The 21,600-nt window shown below is 41.1% G+C and overlaps 1 protein-coding gene across 1 annotated transcript in view; it reads left to right on the top strand.

Annotated features, from left to right (window-relative positions):
* Positions 1–141: 141 nt before the first annotated feature.
* LOC107067396 (uncharacterized) overlaps positions 142–21,600 on the top strand; it is a 36,402-nt gene continuing 14,943 nt past the window's right edge. The window contains 18 exon segments of the mRNA XM_015322865.2: positions 142–272; positions 623–758; positions 3,137–3,437; positions 3,929–4,109; positions 4,201–4,451; positions 4,526–4,670; positions 4,750–4,962; positions 5,057–5,239; positions 5,323–5,523; positions 5,599–5,735; positions 5,819–6,155; positions 6,225–6,515; positions 6,578–7,162; positions 7,165–20,117; positions 20,207–20,561; positions 20,634–20,882; positions 20,969–21,124; positions 21,221–21,550. Coding sequence (XP_015178351.2) covers positions 260–272; positions 623–758; positions 3,137–3,437; positions 3,929–4,109; positions 4,201–4,451; positions 4,526–4,670; positions 4,750–4,962; positions 5,057–5,239; positions 5,323–5,523; positions 5,599–5,735; positions 5,819–6,155; positions 6,225–6,515; positions 6,578–7,162; positions 7,165–20,117; positions 20,207–20,561; positions 20,634–20,882; positions 20,969–21,124; positions 21,221–21,550 — 17,017 coding nt within the window. The 5' untranslated portion in view covers positions 142–259.

Below are 21,600 nucleotides of genomic sequence, written 5' to 3'. Positions count from 1 at the left end.
AGCTGAGAGTACTGTCTCGAGACGATTTTAGATCGGAGCAGGGCCTCCTGCCGTTGAATTTCGTGGCGTAGGGTGTGCTGCGTGTTTCGGGTCAAGAAGCGAGCCGATCGTTGTCGTTGGCCTAGTGTTGTCGATGCTAGTGGCGGTGTTGGTGCGCCGGTGGTTACATTCGAACGGGACATCGAGGACGGTTAGTTCCTCCGCGATAAACGAGTGATGTCAATGCGAGGACGAGCCGGTCCTCCTAACGTTCAACGTAATGACTCTAACAGGTAAGCTTTTCTTCTTCTTCTTTCTTTCCTATCTTCGTCTTATTTATTTACAAGATTGTCGTTGGTTGGTTTGCTGCGTGCCGTCGATGCTCGCGATCCTAAACTTTGGAGAACGTCTCTCTTTTCTTTTTTTTTTTTTTATCGCGCTTTCTCTTTACGTATCTATATTTATGCTACAGTTTTGCACGTAGGTACTGCCACACGTAGACTATTTTGCGAAGCACGTGAGTCTTAAAATATCAGGTAGTTCTCGAATAATGAATTTCTTCAAAGCAAAGCCGAGACCATTCTCTATATGAACATATTATTATATATTGTTCAATAATTGCACATTATTTCTTTATATTTAGATGGTATATCAAGAATTGAATTAGCATGGGAAGAGGAAGACCGAATCCTGGCGGTGCAAGGCCGCACCGGCGAGGATATCTTCATTGAATTGAAACTTAAATCAACAGAATGCACCGATGATTTGCAACTGGAGCTGTAAGTATACAATCAATTATTACATTTCGTAGACACTGCGCGTTATCGTTCATTCTGGATTATTGGCCCTAATTTGTAATGTAAAACCTTGAAACGTGCCAAGGATCAAACGCAGTTTATTTTCGTCCGTCGCGTGTATTAATTTTCGCAAAGAACGGAATTATATTCGTCGTACTATCCTAGAAGCGGCATTATATAGGTAGTAGTATTCATAAGTATGTTTGTGGGAGCAGCGTTCCAATGGCAGGGTCGTAGATCTCGGCGGGAAAGTAACGTTTTATCTAATCATTGGAAGATCGCTGAGAATTTCTTTCCCTTTCGCCTATTTCTAGAATACGATTATGATCTCATTCAGTATGTTCTATCGAGAGATAGAACCATCATAGGATGGTGGGACGTGGGAAGGAAAGAAAGACGGAAGAGATGTGTGCACTTTCTTTAGGACTTATTTTTCTGTTCATTAAGACGACCATCTATTTCGGTCTCTTTATTCGTTTATAGTTCTCCCTTTGTAACTGTAACCGGCTTGCCGTGGTTATGTCGTTTTCGACTTGGCACAAGCTAAATTCGACCGAGCTGAAGATTTTGGCGAAAGGACGGAAGAGGCGCTCTCTACTCTGATCTATAAGAGCGAAAACGGAAGAAGCGTTCGCGGAGGTGGGAAGAAATCCCACCTATGACTATGAGCGGCTGCCAACTCGCTATCAGTCTTTCGAGGGAACGTTTCGCGGCGATCGCCGATCGCATCTATGACTTTTCCAAAACATACATCGCTCTATTGAGATCTCTATAAATGTCGATGACACCCCCGGAGCACAGTGTCGTCGCATCCATCGAAATATCCAACAATGCCCTTACTTTTTCTACAGACTATCATCGAAATCGACTTTTAAATGCAATACCTACTATACGATGTCCCTATTAAAACAACGTCATGTTAATTAGTGAAAGTATTCGATTCGACAGATGAATCTTGTGCGCTTTCGGTTAAAGACTCGATAATGGGAAGCGATTGTTGTAAGTGCGCCGATGATAATGGCAAATCTATCAGAGGATCCTCTTCCAATGGTTCGGCATATCGGTATGATATTTAATAGCAAATCCATCAGAGTAGCCTAGAATTATGTCACGATCACCTCGAAAGGGTTACAGCAGCTATGATTCAAACAATTTCTAACGAAATTTATCTTTTGCCAAGTGCATAAATATATGAAAAGAATAGGAAATGTCAAAAGGACTAATAGAATATTTCTTATTATCGGATTAATTTCATCGGATGACAATTATTTCCGAGATGATATTACAATGGTAATCGTATTAATTTTAAAATAAAAATTAGTAATATATACATATACTGTACACGAGGCTAACATATTTCAAGCATACGAATGGTCCAACGCACTTCGTCTTGGCATTGCTCTACTGCCCTATTTTCGTCACCTTTTTACGCGACCAACAAGAGAAAAAGATCGAACCACGCGTCTACATTGAACACTTTTGCATCACTTTACTTTATTATTACTTTATTATTTTCGATTACGTTATCGGATCGAGAGCCATTCGATATTCCCAAATTTATCGAAGCAATTGAAAATCCATTGGCGATCTAGAAATACCTCGAATGAAAATATGTGCTGCAATAGTTCGGAACTGACGCAAAACAGAGAATTGAGAATATATACACGTAGGTAGATAACTCTCGTAGCGGTGGGCGCTGTTTTCTTTTTCTTCGAATGATTGTCAATCTTGTTGTTCCCTTTGGGTTCTGTTCGATGACGAGACGTTAATCTTAAAATAACGACCGCCTTCGAGGCCGACGTCGTTCGAAATGTGTCAAAGGCACGCTTTGCTTCGATCAAATACCGATGCGCAAACGTAAACATACCGTTTTTTTTTCGACGCTCGCTAATTATAAGATTTCAATAATAAGACGTTCAAGGATTACACCAGACCATTCTTTCGGGAATGTCAATGTTTACTAAATTCTACATTTGTTACTAAATTACCCTACTCTCAGGAGAGTGCATCGAACTTTTCGTAAATAATATTAAACATTGGTCATAGGTGAGCCTATGTAAATACTCTAAATACTCTCTAACGTAATTGACGAATTTAAATTTAGTTGGTGAGTATTTTTAATCGATCTCTTTCTTTCGCGCGAATGAAAGATATATGCTTTGGAATTAGAATCATTGCCAGTGAATGAGTCGAACCATAACATTTCCAAACTGTTTATCCATTTGCAGGAGAGCGGAAGTTTTGATACTAGATAGAGTTACTTCGGTATATATATATATATATATATATATATATATATATATATATATATATATGCCAGTATATATTCGATATATTTGTTGAATTTCTGTGGATTTTAGCTTACGCGGTGACCGGCCGATGCCACCTAATCGGTATCGGCTACAAATGAGAGGTAACGTCGTACAATTGACGTTGAAACAATCGCAAAAGGACGACACCGGTCAATATGCCTTAGTAGCCACGAGAATCGGCCAACCCTTTGAGAAGGGATCCACTAAGAAAATTCATGTGCGCGTCGACGAGCCGAGTTACGAGGAAGGCGATCCACCCATTTTTCTCAGAAGATTGACAGACCTCGCAGTCAAAGTTGGCACCAGAACGAGATTCCTCGTAGAAATACGAAGCTCGACGAATACCAAGGTAATTCTATGGTTATACGGTGGTTATGCGGTGGTTATACGGTGGTTATACGATGGTTATTTATTAGTTTCGCAAAAGAGAAAAACAATAAAATATTGATGTATAAATTCAGAGACGGAACCCGGAAGGAGTTGTGAATTATCTTTGGTCTTTCGACTTTTCGTCTTGTTCGTTTGTTTTACTAGCAGACGAAACGGGAAAGACGAATCGAATGGGATAGCAAAGGTCCATGACCCGAGGGGACCAAAATTGTTACGCGTTCTTGCTATATTACTAATACACTTGCTCCTATTACTACTACTCGCCACTATTATTACGCGTGCATCTATCCTTACTATAATAAGGATGACGCGTCTCTACTAATCTCGGCACATTCCTTTTCCTTCTCTGTTACATTATAGAGAGAGAGAGAGAGAGAGAGAGAGAGAGAGAGTATTTTCGATGAAAAATGAAGTAGACGATAAGTATATTATTTAATGCGACAATTTTAGGTAATTTGGCACAGAAACGATCTACCTATTCAAGCAGGATCGAGATTTTCCTTTGTACACGAGGGCAATTTTTACTGCGTCGATGTTGCACCGGTAACAGCGGAAGATCAAGGTGACTGGACTTGCATGGCGGAAAATCAAAATGGCAGATCATCGTGCACGTCGCATCTCAGCGTCATTGGTAAGTTTCTAGAATATCGTTCGGTTGCTATTTGTACGTTAACGTCTCTCTCTCTTTCTTTCTCTCTCTCTCTCTCTCTCTCTCTGTACAGTGCCGAAAGCGTACAAGAGGCCAGAGTTTGTAGAAGAACTTCGAGCACTGTTGACGGAAACAGGAACCGTATCTTTGGAATGCAAAGTCGTTGGCGTGCCAACCCCAGTATTGAGATGGTTCAAAGACAACAAAGAGATCAAAGCCGGCGATGTGTTTGCTTTAACGGCGAATCCCGACGATCCAACGTCTTTGGGAATTTACACCTGCGAAGCTGTCAACTGCATGGGCAATGCATATTCCTCCTCAAAGGTAAAATATTTTCAATAATAAGAAGATTTGAAGAGACCCATTTGAGAACCATTGCGTTGCTTATCTCTAATCAGGTACACGTCGTTGGAAAAGGAAGTCGGGAGGGTTCTTTAAAACCAGCCGATACGTTAACGAGTTCAGGACCTCCACCAGTATTCAAACGAATACTCCGAGACGAATGTTGCAGAATTGGCGATTCTCTTACACTATCGTGTCAAGGTAAATTTAGACTTAAAGTATCTTACAAAGGTAAGTAAGGTATAATAGATTATACATGGGTTCCTTGACGAATATGTAGTTCACGTTCCACCATGGCCAAAGTCGATAACGTGGTACAATCAAGAAGGGCGCATAGATCCAAACGAAAAGTATCACGTGATGGAAGATGGTCTAGGTGGTTATTCGATAGAAGTAAAATTGGTCGAAGCTATGGACGAGGGCGAATGGAAATGCGTCGCTACCAGTGCGCAAAATGTTAAACAATTTACGACGTGTCATGTCGCTATGATCAGTAAGTGAAAACGTTATACTTATCGAAATATACTATAATATAATGTCTATCGAATCGCTACAACAACACTTGTCATTTTTCTTTGTCGATAAAGTTCCAAAGAACTATAGGAAACCGCGTTTCATGGAAAGCTTAAAAGCGGTTCTCACGGAAGAAGGTTTGGTATCGTTCGAATGCAAAGTCGTCGGTTTTCCAACTCCCTTATTGAGGTGGTTCAAGGATGGACAAGAATTAAAACCAGGAGACGTTTACCAATTAACCGGGACCAACTCGTTAGGTTCGCATCCTATTTAATATTAGACATTTGAAATAAGAGCAACATATTCAATTCGTTGATCAAGAAATTCGTTGCAACAACAGGTTCTTATTGTTGCATCGCAAAAAATTGTATGGGCGAGGCAAAGAGTACCGCAGAGTTAACGATTGAAGATATTCAAAATCAATTGAACGAGGAAGAACGCCTTCAACTGTTGAGTTCTGACAAGCCACCCAAGTTTATTAGAGGTTTAAGGAGTTGCGAAGCAAAGATCAACGAAGAATTATTTCGTTTCACGGTGCAGGGTTGGACAATTTTCATTGATTACCTATGTTGATTACCTTTCGACTCGTTGCATTGAATTTGCAATGATTTTTCAGTGAGCATTTCGCCGGAACCAACTCTCTCGTGGTACAAAGACGACGTGGAGGTGGTCGAAGGTGACAAATATCGTACGGTGAAGGAAACTCTTGGCACGTGTCATCTCGAAGTTCGTCAGCTTGAAATTTCCGATCAAGTAATTTATTCGATTATCCTTTATTTTATATGCGATTTATGGTGACGAATATTTGGACGATTTCTTCGATGTTCGTTGTTTAGGGCGAATGGAAATGCGTGGCTGCTAACGATTACGGACACAGCGTTACTTCCTGTTTTCTCAAATTAATCATTCCTAAGCATTACAAAAAGCCCAAATTCTTGGAGAGCTTGCGAGCAATATTATCCGAAGAAGGTGCCGTTAATTTGGAGTGCAAAGTGATCGGTGTACCTCAACCGATTCTCAAGTGGTACAAAGATGGTGTGGAATTAAAACCAGGCGATATACATAGAATAATTACGGGTCAAGATGGTACTTGCTGTCTGGGAACGTATACGTGCGAAGCTATCAATTGTATGGGAACGGTCAGCAGTTCTGCTTCTCTTCTAGGTTTCGAAGGTAACACATCCAAATGGAACGAGTATCAAGTATCAAATTTATATATAAATGCCTCGTATCGTATTTTAGACAAAATCAATAGCCGAAAGGATGGCAAAGAAGAGGCCCAATCGTCACCGAATGGTCACGAATTGGCAAGAAATTTATCCCTCTCGACGATTCACGAAGAAAGAACGTCTCAATTATACGATACCCCGCAGACCGATCGTTCGATGACCCTTGACGATAGAGGCGAAGTTTCTTTCAGTTTTGATGGTAAAGAAGTGTCGGTAAGCCTTTACGAAACTCCCGATCTTACGGAAGAAGAAGCTCTGCAGATCGTCGAGATGTACGCTGACCAATTGTCCGAGCACGTTACAGGTAAGCGATTTTCAGGGATGTATTCTGTTGGTATGTAAAACATAAGGGTGATTTTTTTTTAGAGCACAACGTCATTGAATTGCCACCGATGAGATTCGTTAAGGAGAGCTCCACTTCTGGAAACCTTTTAATGGAAGCTGTCGTGATTGACGTTTCACCGGATTATTTTGTCAGCGCCGAGGACGGAGACGATCTAAGAACGGAAGCAGATTTTGAAGATGTCTCGATCATGGATGATCAAACTCGGGTTTTCTCTTCTCCCGAAGACGAATCCTTGTCGTTGAAGAGATCGGCCAAATACAGTTGGGAAGGCGAAGAGAAACCGCCAAAGAGGCCACCGCGAAAAAAATCTACGAGTCGTTCTTCCTCCAAAAGCGACGATAAAAGTCTCAAATTTGAATCGGAAAGTTTTCACAGCGCACGGAAGGACGACGATCGACCGATCTCCCCTCTTTCCTCCGAAAGAATGGACGACAGCGAGTCCATTACTTTCGCGGATGCGTTGTCTTCCGCGCGATTTTCTATTTCGGAAAAGCAAAACAAATTAACGAACGACGATGAAAATAAGCAAAACATTGGTGCTGACGTCGAAGGGCTAGATCAATCTCTCAAGACGAATTCGCGAAAGAGACCAGAAAAGAAAGAAAAAGTAGTTCGGAGGAATCTACGACGTCGATTCCAACCGATCTAGATGGGAAGACAAGCAAAAAGAAGAAGAAGAAGAAGAAAAAGGGTGAATTTTGTCAGCGTATCGAATCGATCGATGCTCGGGTCGACGATGACAAAACATCCGACAAAGATAAGTCTTTGTCGAAGAATAATAAAGAACGGATATTGAATCAAATAGTAAGGTTGACGGAACCGGTAGTCGCGATTCGCGACTCTTTGGTAGACTTAGATCGATACGACAGATTTTTAGAGCTCGAAAGCGAACAACGATCGAGAGATTTCGTTTTGGAGTCGATCATCAAACCGATTCAGACCCTTTGCGAGGAAGTATCTTCGGTAGAAGCGAAAGCTTTGAAGAATGCGGGTGACAGGTCTCTCGGTCAAGCGATAAGAATATCTTTGCTGGAAACTATCGGGGGCCCTACCGAAGAACTTCTTCGCGGAATTGAATTGATAGATCGACAACGAAGTTTTCGAGCTCAGAGAGACGACGTTATCGCTATTCTAGAGTCCTTGACCGATCCAGTCGACGAGATTCTAATGGGTTTGACAAGAATCGAACAAGAACTGACTGGTAAAGCGAAAGGAGAAAAACCTGTGTCTTTTCTTCGAATGCGTCGAGTCGTTTCACATTTCGACGAAAGTTTGAAGAATCTTTTCGTCAGAGAAACAGAACCCGTCCGATTGTTTTCCTATTTAGATAAAGTTATCGACACGTTGAATTCATTTTTGCAAGATGTTTCGATAAATCCAACGACAGGTACGATAGAAACGGTAGATACGGTGCTCGTAGAGTCCTTATCAAAATCTATCGAAGAAACTGTAAGAGCAATCTCCAATCGAACCGAGTCCCTCGAACAGAGTCGTTCTACCAACGACACAATTTCTCTTCTAACCGATCGACTATTGCAGCCTACTCGAGAATTAAGGTCTAAATTGGATACTCTGACAGCTGCTTTAGAAACTTACGAAAATAAAGGCGACCCTCTTACGGAACGTCGTGGTAAATTAATCGATTCTTTGAAAGAGTCCTTAAACGATACCCTCACGGAAATTCTCCATTACCATGCGAAAGAAGAGAAGGAAGTGCATACGGAAAATGACAGTAATTTTGTCGAAGAAAGTAAACGCATCTTTGAAGATACGCGTTTGGCTCTACAAGAGGCTCTTGAAACTTACGAGACGATATCCGGTTCATTGGATCCTCGATTCACAGCCGTGTTTGAGGAAATAAATGAGACCTATAATAGATTAAGCGTTAGAGGACAGGAAGCGAATACCTTTGAAACGTTACTCTATTCCGTGGAAGAACAATTAAATGTTCTTCGAGACACCGTAACAGACGTATCGAGTATCAAAGATTCTACAAATGTATTGAAACTTTTAGCTCCGTCGATAACTCGATTGTCTATCGCTATGCAAAATTCCTCGTTAAATTGTTCATCCGTGCAACCAATTATTTCGATTTGCTCGTATATAGAGAATATTATTCGCGGAGATGGTAGAATTGAAGAAAGCGAAAACACGCGATTCTCAGTGACGGATAATCTTCTCGATCCGTTGATAGAAATTCAGGCAACTCTGAGCTCGGCAATTCAGGATTTGGAAGATATCGAGTTACCTGCCAATGGCAGTATCGCTCGTCAACAAATTCCGATGGCGCACGAATTTTCCTCGACATTGATAGACCTGAGGCAATGCATATCTGACGCGGCGCACGCAGCGATGTCTTCCAACGAAAATGAAATCTTTCGTTGTCTGACGGACGTCGAGGAACCTTTGTTGGATCTTCGAGATATGTTAGCAACGAAAGACGAAAAGTCTCGGGAGGAACTCGCCGTGATAAAGGAAACCTTTTCAACGTCTATTGGAAATTTGCAAGACCTATTGTCTATGGTTTTGATTACACCTTCCTCGTCGAGCGTTGCTAAATCAATGAAAACGAACATGAAAACGGTCTTGAAGATAATGAAAGACATTCGAGGAGAAATAGCAAAAATACCAAAGACCACGTACGTTGCTAAATTGCAACATCTAAACGTAGATGAAAAATTAGGTAGCATTAATTTCTCTTTAACGTCGGTTTTAGAAAAGCAAAAGAAAATCGCGGCTTCGTCGTCATCATTGACTAATTCGGTAGAAATATTACAGGAGACTGTCGCAAATTGTGCCGTAGCAATTGCTAGCTTGAAAGAACCCAAGGAGGATGAAAAGATAGCAAAGGAAGTGTCACAATTGGGAAAACCTTTAGAGATTTTGCAACGAGCCCTTCTAACCGAGGAACACCAAATAGAAGAAGAAGAAATATTGAACGATTTGATCGAACCAGTCGATAGATTGAAAACACTGATGAAGGCTGTCGTGGAAGGTGGCAAATCTTTGGAAGAACTTATTCCCATCGTAGAGCTATTGGAAGAAATAGAAAAGGATGCAACTTTGATAGCCAAAGAAACGTCGAAGAAAAAGGATCAATTAATAGTAAGCCAAGAAGAAAAGACTTCGTCGAAGCAATTGGCCGATAAAATAAATCGTTCATTGGATCCTATCCGAGGTTGGCTATCGACCACCTCCGACCAAGATAGTCTCAGAGACGAGGAAGCGTCTCCTCTAAGCTCCTCGGTCGATGAACTTAAACGAGACGTTACGAGAATAGCCATAGAAACATCTTATTCGGATCCACCGAGCGATCAGGATTTGATCGAAGCTCTGATCGATCTTCGGGAACCTCTGATGCGTTTGAAAAACGCCATCTCCATGTACCACGAGCCAGAAGATCTTGCTGCTCTGGAAACGTTGAGTCGACCGATGAAATATCTTTTACAAACGATTGCGCACGTTTTGGAAGACCATGCCGAGGAAAAAAGTCTTCGTTTGATTTTAGATATCGTTGAAGAAATAGAAAATCGAATACCGATTTCCATTAAAGAAGCGCTTTATAAAAAGGAACTTCGACAGGTGGTCGAGACATTGGAAGAGAGTGTATCACCTGCTACGACGGATATCGTAGAAGAACCGATCCGCACCAGAGTACCAGAGGAACAAATTTACAAACCTAGCGAAAATGCAATGGAGAAAGACTTGATGTTTTCGTTACCTAAAATACTTGAAAATGTTCAATTGGAAGCTACCAGTATCCTCGAGGATTTGGAACAACCCATGACGGGAGAAATGATTATTCCTCAAACAAAATTGACCAACGCTCTTGAAGAATTTACTAAGATGATCTCTACCACGCGTATAACTATTTCCAATTATGATAAAGGGCCAAGCAAGGAAGAAGAACCACTTTTGATTTTTAATAATTTATTGAAACCTCTTACTATGATAGAAGAAGCTGTTAATTTGACCGAAGAACTAGGCGTAGCAGAACTATCGGTTCTGAATCGTCTTGAACAGTCTCTCGAAGACACGGAGAAATATATTTTAAGACCGTGTCTCGAAGTATGCGAGAAAGATCGTTCGAAGGACACTTTGAAGGAACTTCTTCGAGTATTGGATGACACTAAATTAAAGATACCTATCGCGATGAAGGAAGTAAGTTGTAGACAAGAAATGTTGGGATATCTTCGGGACATTTCAAAGCCCCTGGAAAGTATTGAGGAACAAATGAGAGGTCTCGAGACAATCTCGGAAGATACTATAGAAAAAGACGTGGCGAAAATTCTCGTCAAGCCGATAGATATGTTATTGCAAGCTGTTAATAAAACATCGCAACAGACTGAAATTCTCGATCAACGTAAGGAAGTAATAAAAGAACTGAGAAACATAACCGAACCATTGGTCAAATTTCTCAATTGTCTTTCGGTCGTGCAAAGGAGTCGTCAAAGTTTAGTACCAGAAGTAGCGTTACTCGATGAAAGGAGAAACGTCATTTTCAATTCCGTCGAAGATCTTCGACTTAAGATTTGCGATATTGTCGACAAAATAGCGACCGTAGAGGATGGAGGCTTTTTCGAGGTTCCCTTAATATCCTTGAACGATGCCATTTTGTCCGTTCGCCAGCAAATTGAAAAGGTAGATTATTCTCCAAAACCAAGTACCATGAGATTACATTTTCAGGATTATTTCATGAAATCGTTGAGCAGATTGGGAGAAACGATTGATGCTTTAGAAAAGGGCACAGAATTATCTGGCGAGGAAAGTATTTGGAAATCGTTGAAACCTCTTAAGAAACAAATATCTTTGTCTCAATCGCAATTTTGTCCAACCTCCGATGAGTTTATCGACGCGGAAGCAATCGTCGAAGGATTTTTATATCCAACCAATCAACTTCAATCGGCCCTTGGTGCTCTGAAAGAAAGTATGAAAGATAATGCAACGGCAGCATCATTTACGAACGTTTCCTTAGGACTGTTTGAAAATTTGGCTGATTCGATCGCTGATCTAGTATATTCCTTGTCCTCTTATCGTGCAGGTTTGATTAGCGAGGGTGCATCAGAAGGATCCTCCATCATAGAAACGTTCTCCGCTGCTTTAGAGGTATTAGAAAATGTTAAAACTTCCATAACGAGCATTCAGGATATGATTAAAACCGCTGAGAGACAAACCAAGACGATCCTTGAAATCAAAGAGCCAGAACGGAAAGAAGAATCGAAAGATAAATCCGAGGAAACAGCAATTTCTTCTGTGAAAGAAAAGATTGAAATGAAAGAAGAGGCAGTACTTCCAAAGTCCATTGAAAAAGATGAAAGAATATCGCACGAAGAAAAAGCACAAATGGAAGATCAGCCTGAGAAATCCGAAGGACTTGGTTCAATGATGGAAGAAACCAAATCTCCGCATAAACTCAAAGTGGAAAGACAAGAAGAAACGTCGATTAAAGTTGATGAAAATATTCAAGGGAATACGAACGAATTGGAAAGAACATTGAAATTTGTAGAACAGGCGGATGAAAAGTTGCAAGAAAAAGTACACGGTGAAACGACGAAAGAAGAAATAAAAGAAGAAAATGTTCAAATGACATTGGAAGAACGGAAAGTTGAAAATATAGTTGAACAAGAAGGAGAACAAATTGTTGAGCAAATTTCTTCCGAAAGTATAGAAGATTCAGAAAATAAAGAGTCGAAATCGAGTCCAACGCAAGTAACCGTCGTTGTCGACGAAATCATTCAAGTATCTAAAGAGGAACAAGTAGAAAGCGTAATGGTCGTCGAAGAAATTTTACGAGCCGATTTGGAAAGGAGTCCAGAAACAGCAACAGCAACGGCAACAGCAACTGCAACGGCAACTGCAACGGTAGAATCAATTGCTTCGAATGCTAGCGAGGCACAATTTTTAGCGGAAAAAGGTGTTAAAGAACGCCTTGAAGAACCAACGAAGACCGAGAAAGAAACGAAATTCCTCGAATCAAAAGAGGAGAGTATGCGAGTTGATAAAAATACCGAGATACTTAAACGAATAGTCTCAACTCTGAGAACTTTGGAAACGCCTATGAAAGATTTAACCGAATTCATAAATTCAGCTAAGAAGGAACCGCTGACTGTTAAATCCGAAGAAGAACATAGAAAAATACGAGAACTAACGGCTTTGATACAAATACTAAACGATTTACGAGCGACGAGCGTTTCCATACGCTGTACGCCCGCCTTTTCCGCATACTCCAATTCGAAAGATCTATTTTCAAACATAATCAATTCCGTGGATACCATGGAACGAGCCACGGCTAGTATTCTTCTTCTGACGCAAGAACATCTCGTACCCGAACTTAAAGAAAAATCGCTTATTGCTCTAAAGAATCTTATTAATCCTTTAGAGTCGATAGAGAAATCATTTTCCGCAGTACTTCAAGTTGAAGGAGTGTCCAAATTAACGACGGACGAAAAGAATAAATTATCAATCACGGTGGAGAATCTAGTTAATGTCATTTCTAATCTTAGAGAAACCGTCTGCTCCATCGATTATGCGAAATCGGCAACGCAATCGATGATAAACGAACAGAAGATTATACCCGGTGAAGCTACAGAAACTGTAGAAAATATTAAAGATGATCGTTTGCCGATCGAAGAAACAAAAGAATCATTGGAAATGTTGAAGGTATCGATGGCCGCTGTGGTGCAAGAATCGGTGCTTGCCGAAACCGAAACCGAAACCGAAATCAAAATTGAAGACGCGAAAGAACAATCTGCCACCGTTGTAGTCAGTAAAGAAGAACCTCTTTCTATCCCCATTCAAAGTTCTTGCGTTGAATTAATTGAAGATATCATTGTTCCGATTCAGCAACTACGAGAATCTTTTTCTCATATAGGACAAGAAGAACAAGAGACTGCGTTGATTCATTCTTTGGAGGAAGTGGAAAAATCGCTGCGTTTCCTGGCAACTGAAGGAGTTGCGACCGTAACTGGGCAGGATGAAAGTACTGGAGAATTGAAACAAGCTGCTTTGCAACGAGCAAACGTTACGCCAGTTTTAGAGGAATTGCAAAAATCAATAGCCACAATCGAAATGCAGATAACGTGCGAAGCTCCCTTTGCTCAAGAGGTAACCTCGTCTCTAGAAAAATTGCAACGTTCGACCGCGTCGTTCCAGCAACTCGTCGAAACTGAAATCGGCTTGGCATCGACTTCTCAAAGTGTACCAGATCAACTTGAACAAATAAAAGTCAAATCAAAGCCACGGGAAGATATCGAAAGAGCAACGTCTTCGATTAAAGAGTTGCGGGAAACGGTCGGAGATTTGGCAAAGCAGGGTACTTTGCAAGAGACCGAACTCGCGTTAGCTTTGACCAAATGGATCGAACCGTTAGAATCGTTGGAAAGTACATTTTCGTTGGTACTTGATGAAGGATTGGACGGTCCTCCGCTTAAAGAATCCATAGGGTCAACTTTGGAAGAGTTGAGAACGTTCGTGCACGGTACCGAAGAATATCTTATGATCGGTCAAGAGAAATTATCCTCGATCGAAGATACCGAAAGTCAGTCGTTAATGAAGAAGGCCACCGAATCTTTGGAGGAGCTGAAAACGTCCCTAGGGATCGTTCACGAATCAATGACCGTTGCTGATTCTAAGGAAAAACTTTCGGACATAGAAAATATGTCGATCACGGCTTTGCAAGAATTGGCAAAAACTGCGGAAGAAGTTAAAAAACACTGTACGGCGATCTTCGAAGAACCTAAAATCATAAATGCCCTTAGTAAAGTAACTCCGGTAAAAGAAAAGGTAGCGATACTCGAGGATATTATCTCTCCGGTTCGTCTTTTACAAGAATCAATAGTAACTATTGAAGAAACGAAAGTTCACGAGACCGAGGAATTGAAAGTGCCAGAGGAGAAAGTGTCAACAAGATTGTTGAATACTTTGGTGGAACCGTTGCAACGATTGGAGAAGATTTTTGTTGCCGTTATGCAAGGAGAACACGCGACCGCGCAGGAAACTGAAAATATTCCGGAAACCGAGGAAGGCGCGGAAAGATTGTCCCTTGTTCCGGTACTCGAACAAATGGATAAAACTTTAGCGACGATAGAAGAGCAAGTAACGTTGGAGGGAGGAGCGGATAGTATGTCCAAGAGCACCGAAAACCTATCCTTCGTGGAAACGATAGCTGAGCCGTTGCTCGAATTAAGGGCATCGATAGCAGCCGTCCAGAAAGTAGCCGCGATCCTTCCCGAAGGAAATTTGGAGGAATTATCGGAAACCGAAAATGTAAATGCTTTGGAGACCTTTGCCAAGTCTATATACGATTTAGCGGAAAGAATCGCCATATCGCGATTCAACGAAGAAGCGATCTTCGAGCCTGCACCCGACACAATGTCCGAAGGCGTGTCCTCCTTGAAAACTTGGCCAGATATCGGCGAAGAAGAACCTCCGGTCAAGGTAACGCGAGCAATGATAGTCGAGCAAGGTATCGTTGAAAGTCCCACCGAAGCGGCATCCCCCTTTTCCGAGGAGGAAGGCACCATCCTGAGGACTCTTGCCAAGCCGCTCGACGAATTGCGAGAGTTAATGGCATTGATCGTCGAGGAACGAAGAACCACCGAAAGCACCTGTCCTTTCGCGTCGCAGAACGTCGCAGACGACGATGGTTCCTTGACAAAGGCCATAGCGAAACCACTGTTAGAATTAAGAAACGTCGCCGCGACAATAATCGAGGAAAAAATGGCCATCGAATCGACGAGAGAAAAGGCATTCGGGGTAGATGGGGGTGCGGCGATGTCGATAGATCCTCTGATCCAGCCGCTCGAAGAAGTTTGCCGCTCGATCGCCATCATTCAAGATCGAATGCTCGTTGAAAGTTTGCAAGAACGTCCCGCCGAAAACGAATTAACATTTTTGAGCGTCCTGGCCGAACCTTTGCTCGATCTTCAGAGGAGCATCGTAGTGTTGGAGGAACGCGTTATATCTCCGGATGTTGAATCTTTGCCGCAAGAATTACCAAGACCCAATTGGTCGACAGCGGAATGCGTGGCGGTCGCGCCGTTGCACGAAATCGAAAAGTCGATAGCTGAAATTTGCGAATGCGTTACAACTATTCAAGCGGATACGGTTAAAGAAGATGAACAAAGTCAAATTAGCCCGCAAGACCGGATTGTCTTTGACAAATTGATAGAACCAGTCGAAGGTATCATAAGCAACATATTAAACGTCGGAGAGGAGATTTTACCAAAAGAAATGGCTCTCGAACGCAGGATCGAATATGAAGCTTTGAAGAAGCTCGTCGAACCGCTCAAAGCTGTTTCCGCCAGCTTTTCTCTTTTACGAGACAAATCCGACTTAACAAAATCCGAAGAGGAAGCCAACATCGACGTCATCGTCGAATCTCTTTCTAACGTAGAAAGATGTATTTCTATCCTGGAGGAACAAGCAGTCGATAAGCCACTCGTTGAACCATTCTATGCTGCAGAAGTGGATAAAAGCGTAATAAGTGTCCTGAGATTGCCATTAATGGAATTAAAAGAGTCCATTTTAAAGGTTGACGATTCCTCGACTAAGTATCTTCAAAATTTAGAAAAACCATTAAAAAATCTCCATGCAGTTCTACAAACAATGTCAACGGGTCAACAAAGTTTAATGGCTATTCATTCGGTAACTCAGCAAACGTTACCATCTATAGAAATGACAAGACTATCGATCAAATTAATAGATCTTATTGTCGGTATTAATGAGTCTGTTCAGAGTGTAGAAAATAGGATACAGGATCAAATTGGACAAACTAATATTGACAAATGTATTGAATGTAAAGAATTAAAAATGTTCAACGCGTCTCTTGAAGATTTGAAAAAATGTATTGTCAAAATTCAAGAAGAAGGAACAATCGAAAAAAGATCCATGTTGGAATCTCTTAATAAGATTCATGAATCTGTTGCTATCATCGAAAAGCAAAATTCTTCTAAATCAGATACACGATCCACAGACATTGAGGAGAAGCAAACCATTGGAATCCTTCAACTTTTATCTCCATGCTTATGTGATTTGGATACTACCGTTACAATCATTAAAGCAACGAAAGAAAAAGATGTGACGAACGATCACTTGCAGATATTAGAAAAACCTCTTGGCGATTTACTGAGTAATCTCAACGATCTACGCGATAAATTATTATTTGGTCAACTTTTATGGACGACTGATGAAAGAGTAGATACGTATGAAGAAAAGGATCGAACAGAATTGAAAGATCATGAAAATAAAGGGAAAGAAAAAGAAGAGCTACAGACCCAAATAGAAGAAGCTAAAGATTCGCAGGTGAAAGAAAAAGAGGATGAAAAATTAAAAAGTGAAGAAGAACGTAAGAAGCAAGTGGAAGCTGACAAATTAAAACGCGAGGAGGAAGATCGTAAACAGCAAAAGGAAGCTGAAAAACTTAAGCAGGAGGAGGAAGAACGTAAACGTGCCGAGGAAGATGAACGACTGAAACGAGAGGAAGAAGAACGTAGAAAGCAAGAAGAGGCTGAAAAGCTTAAGAGGGAGGATGAAGAACGTAAACTAAAGGAGGAAGCTGAACGATTGAAACGTGAAGAAGACGAACGTAAAAAGCAGGAAGAAGCAGAGAAACTGAAACAAGAGGAGAAAGAACGCAAACTAAAGGAGGAAAATGAAAAGTTGAAACGTGAAGAGGAAGAACGCAGAAAGCAGGAGGAGGAGGAAAAGGAGAAACATAAACGTGCGGAGGAAGCTGAACGACTGAAACGTGTAGAAGAAGAGCGTAAAAAGCAAGAAGAAGCTGAGAAACTTAAGAAGGAGGAGGAAGCTGAACGACTGAAACGTGAAGAAGACGAACGCAAAAAGCAAAAAGAAGCAGAGAAATTGAAACGTGAAGAAGAAGAACGTAGAAAGCAAGAAGAAGATGAACGATTGAAACGAGAAGAAGAAGAGCGTAGAAAGCAAGAAGAAGCTGAAAGACTAAAACGAGAAGAGGATGAACGTAAACGTGCCGAGGAAGATGAACGACTGAAAAGAGAGGAAGAAGATGAGCGCAAAAAACAAGAAGAGGCTGAGAAGCTTAAGAAGGAGGAGGAAGAACGTAAACGTGCGGAGGAAGATGAACGACTGAAACGTGAAGAAGATGAACGCAAAAAGCAGGAAGAAGCAGAAAAACTGAAACAGGAGGAGGAAGAACGCAAACTAAAGGAGGAGAATGAAAAACTGAAGCGCGAAGAAGATGAGCGTAGAAAACAAGAAGAAGCTGAAAGACTAAAACGGGAAGAAGAAGAAGAACTCAGAAAGCAACAGGAAGCTGAGAAACTTAAGATGGAGGAGGAAGAACGTAAACGTGCCGAGGAAGCTGAACGACTGAAACGGGAGGAGGAAGAACGGAAAAAGCAGGAAGAAGCGGAAAAACTGAAACAGGAGGAGGAAGAACGCAAGCTAAAGGAAGAAAATGAAAAGTTGAAACGCGAAGAGGAAGAACGCAGAAAGCAACAGGAAATTGAAAAACTGAAACATGAAGAAGAAGAACGTAGAAAGCAAGAAGAAGCCGAACGACTTAAGAGGGAAGAGGATGAACGTAAACTTAAAGAGGAAACTGAGAAATTGAAACGCGAAGAAGAGGAACGTAAGAAACAAGAGGAAGCTGAACGACTTAAACGCGAAGAAGATGAGCGTAGAAAACAAGAAGAAGCTGAACGATTAAAACGGGAAGAAGAAGAACGTAAAAAACAAGAGGAAACTGAGAGATTGAAACGTGAAGAAGAAGAAGAACGTAAAAAACAAGAAGAAGCTGAACGACTTAAACGGGAAGAGGATGAACGTAAACAACGAGAGGAAGCTGAACGACTTAAACGCGAAGAAGATGAGTGCAGAAAACAAGAAGAAGCTGAAAGACTAAAACGAGAAGAGGATGAACGTAAACTAAAAGAGGAAAATGAAAAACTGAAGCGTGAAGAAGAAGAACGTAAAAAAAAAGAAGAAGCTGAAAGACTAAAACGAGAAGAGGATGAACGTAAACTAAAAGAGGAACATGAAAAACTGAAGCGTGAAGAAGAAGAAGAACGTAAACAACGAGAGGAAGCTGAACGACTTAAACGGGAAGAAGAAAAACGTATAAAACAAGAGGAATGTGAGAAATTGAAACGTGAAGAAGAGGAACGTAAGAAACAAGAGGAAGCTGAACGACTTAAACATGAAGAAGTAGAACGTAAAAAGCAAGAGGAAACTGAGAAACTGAAACGCGAGGAAGAAGATCGTAGAAAGCAAGGGGAAGCTGAGAAATTGAAACTCGAGGAAGAAGAACGTAGAAAGCACGAGGAAGCTGAGAAACTGAAACAGGAGGAGGAAGAGGAACGTAAAAAGAAGAATGATGGTGAAAAACTGAAACGTGAGGAGGAAGAATGTAAAGCTAAGGTGGAAGTTGAAAAATTACAAGTTTCCGTCGAGGATTCCAAAGAGAAAGAAGAATCAAAAGAAGAAGGTGAGAAGAAACCTGTAAAGGATGATGACGTTTCTGGCCCAAAAAAGCACCCAAATGAACCACCTATATCAGTTAAAGTAAAAGACGAAGTGAAAGATGAAATGGAATCGAAGCAAATCGAAGGAGAAATAGAAGAAGATGCCGGGAAGACAAAGTTTAGCGAGGAACGAAAAAGAAGGCAGCAACGAATGAAAGAAGAAGAAGAAAGAATGAGACAAGAGGAAGAAGAAGAGAGAAAACTAGAGGAAGAGAGAAGACGTAAACGGAAAGAACGTAGGAGAAAAGAAGAGGAAGAGATGTTAAAACAGGAAGCAGCTGAAAGATTAAGAGTCGAAGAGGAACGTAGGAAAAGAAAAGAAGAAGCGGAGCAAAGCAGAAAAGATAGAGAAGAGAAAGTGAAGAAACAAGAGATGGAACGGTTGGAACGTAAGAGAGCCGAAGAACGCCAGAGAAAGGAAGATTTGGAAAGGATGAAAAGGAAAGAAGAAGAAAGAATAAATATGCGAGAAAATGAGAGAAAAGCTAGACGCGAGGAAAATGCAAGATTGATGAAGGAAGAGGAGGATCGATTGAGACGGAGGCACGAGGAGGAATTGTCGTTGACAAATAAGAGACGACGAGAAAGAGCAAGGGACGATACGTGGTCGAGACTAAGAGAAAACGAATCTGATAGATTTTTCAATAGACGAAGTATAGATGAGGAATTAAGTAGAAGTAGCAGATCGTCTCATCGTTTTGATTCGGACTTACAATTAGAATCGACGCTTTCGGACACGTCTAGATCGCATAGTTGGAGAGAATCTCTCGCTTCCTCTGGAAAAAGAAGCATCGACGATTACATGGATTACAAATTACACGAGAGCTCGTTAAACAGATCTCTGTACGACGTTGGCTCTTATTATGGTACAAGAAGACGAAGAGAAGAACGCATTAACAGAGCAAGGTCGATCAGCTTGTTAAAATACGACGAGTATTATACGGGCGATATCGATAGTAACCTTTCTTACAGCTCAGCGAGTAAGCCTCCTAGATACGGTAGAATGAAAATCCCTTCTCACATCGAATACGACGATCTTAATTCGAGTACTTTAGAGGTAATATATTTACTTATTCACCTTTTAATATATCTATCTATTCTAACGTATAGGTTAATTAATTATATTAATAATTTTGAAATATGCAGAGTATCGTGCAAGATAAGGGAAAGAAACCATCGTTCTGTACGCGACTTACTAATAGAACGGTAGGCGAAGGTATGAGAACGAGATTAACCTGCACTGTTTTGGGACAACCCGAGCCGCGCGTTTATTGGAAAAAGGATGGCCAAGAGTTATCACCTTCCTCGAATAAACATCTAATTAAATTCGACAATGGCATGGCTTATTTTGAATTAAAGGAAGCTCTTGTCGAGGATTCCGGAGTGTATACCTGCATCGCGGAAAATATTCACGGATTCTCGTCTACCGAGTCAACTTTGAAAGTTTACAGAGACTTTGTCCAACCATTATCGCCACCGATGTTTACCAAATCCATTAAAGGTAGGTCCAAAGACTGCTGCTTTTCGCACCGCAACGTACCGCACAATATCGTCGTATTATATTTCGTTTCAGATACGTATCGATATTCTGATCATGAATTAGTATTAGAATGTCGAGTTCATGGATATCCGAGCCCTACGATTACCTGGTTGAAAGATGGAAAAGTCCTCGACGATGCAAGATATACGGAAAAGTATTTAGACGACGATATTTATCGATTGGAAATATCGAATCCTAATGCTTCGGACAGTGGACGTTACATTTGCAGAGCGACCAATGAAATCCAATCAAGCGAAATATCGCATATCGTACACTTCGAAGGTTAGCAAAGCAATTTTCTAAATTCTTCACGATTCACATTAGCGGATTGAAAAATAACGTAAGGATACCTTTTATTACCGTTGAAGGACGAGATCAAACGTCTACTCGTAGAGGTAGACATAATCGATTCATGGAGGATGAGACGAGTATCGAAGCGTCCAGGAGACCTCGCTTTTCGAATGTTTTGAGCGATCACAGTGTACCTACCGGTGGTACCATTGCTCTTCAAGTCGAAGTCAAAGGTACATTTGGCCCCGATCGAAATATATTTTTGATATTATTTGAAACATAGCAGGAGGTAGCAGGTAAAATTTTCATTTGAAATCTCCGTTGGATAGGAATGCCAGCACCGGAAGTGAGATGGTTGCACGGAGAACGAAAAGAGCCAATTTCCATATCAAAAGCAAAGACTTTCACCGAATCTGGCATTCATACTCTTATCGTACCGGAAGCAACAGAATCGGAAAGAGGTACCTACATTTGCAGGGCAGTTAACGCTTATGGATACGTCGACACAACTGCTACGATCGAAATAATATCTCCTAGCGCGATCGATGGTGGAAAACCTGCAATGTTCGTTTCCAGACCTTCGGAAAAATCCATTGCGGTGGCTATTGGGGAAGATGTCAGTGTATCTTTTAGAGTCACCGGTGTTCCGAAACCTCGAGGTAACGACAATACTCGTGTAAATCAAATTAGACATAACGAAGAAGGACTT

This window comes from Polistes dominula, unplaced genomic scaffold, assembly GCF_049000335.1.
Source record: "Polistes dominula isolate Pdom_NZ unplaced genomic scaffold, Pdom_raw_medaka contig_20, whole genome shotgun sequence".
NCBI lineage: Eukaryota > Metazoa > Arthropoda > Insecta > Hymenoptera > Vespidae > Polistes > Polistes dominula.
Note: the sequence above shows the minus strand (reverse complement) of the source record. Positions and strands in the feature narration are given on the sequence as shown.